Genomic DNA, 3804 nt, shown 5'->3' with positions numbered 1-3804 from the left:
ATATGTATATGTATATATATGTGCATGATTTTGGCTTTGTATACTGATCACAGATATACACACTCTCACTACTAGATCGTCTTGGTAGGAGGCTGGATGGATCGGTGGAACACAGAGACAGACGACGCTGCAGATACGAAGAACGAAGAAGTTCAGGAAGCCGAAGAGACTCGCCGTGGCCGTGAGTACATCCAAAACAAGGACAACAGAGACTTCCTATATGCCAGCCTACGGTTATTAGCTGCAGTAGGTTCCATAGTACAAGTAACGTCTGCATCGAGCGAAGCCGTTGCTGTAAAGCCTCAGCATCTAGTTGCTCCTGTGATCTCACCTTTGGACCCGCACAACGCGCAAGCACACGCACATACACGTACACATATGCAGAAAAGTCAAGGGTTGAACACATCCTACACAACCACAGTGGTGGCCAAGACCAATCCACTAGCGCCTGTAGTGGATGTGGTTGGCTGTGCATTTGTTGTGGCACGGTATGCGACGTGTTTCCTGCTAGTGTCCCAGGCGCTGAAAGTGTTGTACGTGTACAGAGACCACACGCTAAGCGAACCTGACAAAGGTACGGCTTTACCCAGCCCTATGTCAATCCCGCCGTCCAATGCAGGTATAGGCAAGATAGATACATCCAACGTGCCCCGTTTATCTGGTGCAGTTGCGTGGTCTGAGAGGGTATTGGATGTGAAGCGTGGTGACGGCATGGGCCTGTTTCAATCACTTGTGCATGCGATGGTGAGACGGGCGATAGTGGGAGAGAAAGGGATTACTGAGGAAGTAAGTACTGTGGATGAGAAGCCAAGTTTGGAAACGCCGGGGCAAGAACAGGCAAGACTTTTAGAGTTCGGTGCATTTTTGTGTGTGGGTGTGTGTTCACACATGCGTGCCCTTCAACAGTCCGACAGGTGTCATGATGATATGGTGGCTAAGGTGATATGCAGAGATAGGAGATTCAGCTGCAGCGATTGTCACGAAAGACAAACCACAATATGGAATCTCAGTGTGGAACAGTGTTTTCATTTTAGATGTGCAATAGACCAAAGCGGTACGATTCTGAAGTCCTAGGGCTTAGATTTCATCCTAGCCATCGCCGTGACATTTTCTGTGTGATCTGCATTAAAAATGGTGCTTTCATCGAAAGAGCATCACAATATGAAACACACTCTTGCCCCGTTTGCTACGCACTTGGCCTCCGAGATATATATAAAAGAGTCTTGTAATCCGGTCAAAGAGCCTCATACCACCCATCGTTTGACTTCCACTTCACAACCTTATCAGGCATATGTTACTGCCGATCACTCCTCCATCGCCCTGACGAAAGAGTCGGTTGCCGATGTATATGTAGCCCTCCAGTACACGGTAATATGTACTGAGTCGCATGTGTATATATGTATAGATATTTAACTGTTAATTTTCATGGATATGTATATGTATTGTTTATGTATATATATATATATATATTATATATAAGTGATTGTAACCGTGCAGTAAAGGATATCCTGCACTACTCTAGATGCATATATATATATATATATATATATATATACGCGAAATTAAAGTGCTTACCTATAGCATTTGTTGATTTGTTGTACAACCTGTATAATTTAGGACAGTATCCTCTGATTCTAACACACGTGCAGAATGTATATGTATGTACAAAGCATTCTCCCTACGATATCGTAACGTACCTCTCCTTTCACCAAACTGTACGAGCACGCTGAGACGCGAATGATGATGACCGGTTATATTCTATCCATGGCAATGTTCACGTACACTTGGCACTACCTCTGCAATGGGCTGGGATGGGCGTAGCCATGCGCCTGCGCATGGCGACACAAAGCTTGATGGATCATCTTTGCGCGTTACTTTTGCTTTTTCGAATATGTATCGCATGTGAAGATCATCTCCTATTTTATGTTACGAAGAATCTGAATCGAGTCTTCTCCATGAATTTTGATCGTACACAGCTGGTCCTCCTCCTGCAGTGGGCTGAGACGGCGGTGGTCATTCGCCTACGCATGGCCACACAAGACTTGATAGATGATCTGTGCGCGTTAGTATTGCACACCCAGGGCAAGCGTTCCGTCCGTGTACTTGTGGCACGGTTACTATGTGTGCTTTCAGAAGAGGCTGTGACCAGGGGCAAGATTAAACGGGCAGATGGCTGCCAGGGGTTGGTGCAGGTGTTGCTATCGTCGCCGTTTCTGAATACTATGCTTGCTTCGGAGGAGCGGGATGGGAGGGCGGGCTTGGGTCTGGAGGCGTCAGGAGATATACGGAGAAAGGAAGGACATCGTGTCCTACACGCTGCCAGTGCACATACTGAAGAAGCGCAGCAAGGCTCAGAAACTGCCAATCCACGTTCAAAACAGCCACAGACTGACCAACAGAGGGCAAATGTAGGAGTGGATCAAGTTACGGAGGCAAGTGGTCCATCGTCGATAGAAGTACAGGGTAGTACAGCACTTCATGCACACAACGTGAATGATATCAGCGAGACCGAGGTGAAAGGTCATAAAGAAGCCGATATCAAAACCGTGACAGATACCACAATCGATAATAATAGTCCTGCAATTGATCCCGCAATTGAACGGAACCCACACGCGAATCTGAATGTGGTACGTGCGCTGTTGAAAGGCTTGTCGTTTTACAGATTCGACGCCAGTACGCTGGCCTCTTTCTTTGTTGCGTCAGCTGGACGACATTGTTTGAGGTATGTCGTGGATTTTCATTGTGTACTTGTTTCTTCTCGAAATAGCGCAATGTATTCAATGACGTATGTTTCTGGCTGCACTGAGTTGTTATTCTGAACATTTGTACGTTTCCATATTATTGGTCTATCTATATATTTGTCCTCGAATGTACTACTTTAGGGACATCTACGGATGGAGTACTCTGATGACGTCCCTATAGTTGTCCCTTACTTACGAGTCTAGTACAGATCTCGTTTATTGTCAATTCTACTGGAATGGCTGATGGATTATAGGCTTTTGATACACTTACAGTAACATTGTTACCAATTCCCAAGCTATCTTTTTGATATTAGAAAACTATGTTCATGCCTTTTGATGTAGATGTTCCACATGTGTGTACACATCTGTGCAGTTTTGTACAACAAATGGCAGGGTAGTGGAGCCCTAGGACTGTAGAATCAAGTGCTGAAGTGTCATGCAGAACCATATTAGTTGCCTGGCTGAACATTCATCGTACACTATACCTGAGCACTTCAATGCTGCCCCATCTACACACGCAGCGAGTCCTTTCGCCGGCACTCAACAGTTCCGTTGTTCTTGGGCCTAAGTCTTGCGCATTCTAATCAACGTAGAAGTGGGGATCTTAAGCTGTTGCACTCGCGCGACTTGCGCATCATAACATACATCATGCTGCTGTCGGAACGGCCACGGCCCGATACTGCATATCTAAAGTATATTCGTACCTTACCGTTTGTTGTAATGACGTACAAACTTATATTCCGACCGCCACAGGAGTGAGGATCTCAACAATCTGTTGCATTCCCGCGACCTACCCATCATCACGTACACCATGCTCTTGATGGAAACGGCCACTGCCACCGAACGTTCCTCGGATGCCAAAGACGTGGTCATGGATGCCAAGTTGCTGTACACTATCGCCAGGCTTGTGAGTGAAAGCCCTGAACGGTCCCCCCTGAGGAAGCAGGGAGTTTTTATCTTCAGACATCTCATCTGTGCGCATTGCCTACCGAAATTGGTGAAGTTCGATGTGCTGCAAATCATCGATGCGATGGAGCGCCAACAAGAAACGAGGTCAAGGTAA

General features: G+C 46.2%; 1 protein-coding gene across 1 annotated transcript in view; it reads left to right on the top strand.

Moving 5' to 3' along the window:
* Positions 1-3804, top strand: part of SARC_04062 (hypothetical protein) — a gene marked incomplete at its 3' end in the record, with an annotated part of 6909 nt that extends 3105 nt beyond the window's left edge. The window contains exons 4-8 of the mRNA XM_014302130.1: positions 76-837; positions 1288-1368; positions 1977-2722; positions 3263-3433; positions 3495-3804. Coding sequence (XP_014157605.1) covers positions 76-837; positions 1288-1368; positions 1977-2722; positions 3263-3433; positions 3495-3804 — 2070 coding nt within the window. The remainder of the gene's footprint in view (positions 1-75; positions 838-1287; positions 1369-1976; positions 2723-3262; positions 3434-3494) is intronic.

Source organism: Sphaeroforma arctica (genome assembly GCF_001186125.1).
Source record: "Sphaeroforma arctica JP610 unplaced genomic scaffold supercont1.219, whole genome shotgun sequence".
NCBI classification, from domain to species: domain Eukaryota; class Ichthyosporea; order Ichthyophonida; genus Sphaeroforma; species Sphaeroforma arctica.
The sequence above is the reverse complement of the archived record's forward strand: the minus strand, read 5'-3'. Positions and strand labels throughout refer to the sequence as shown.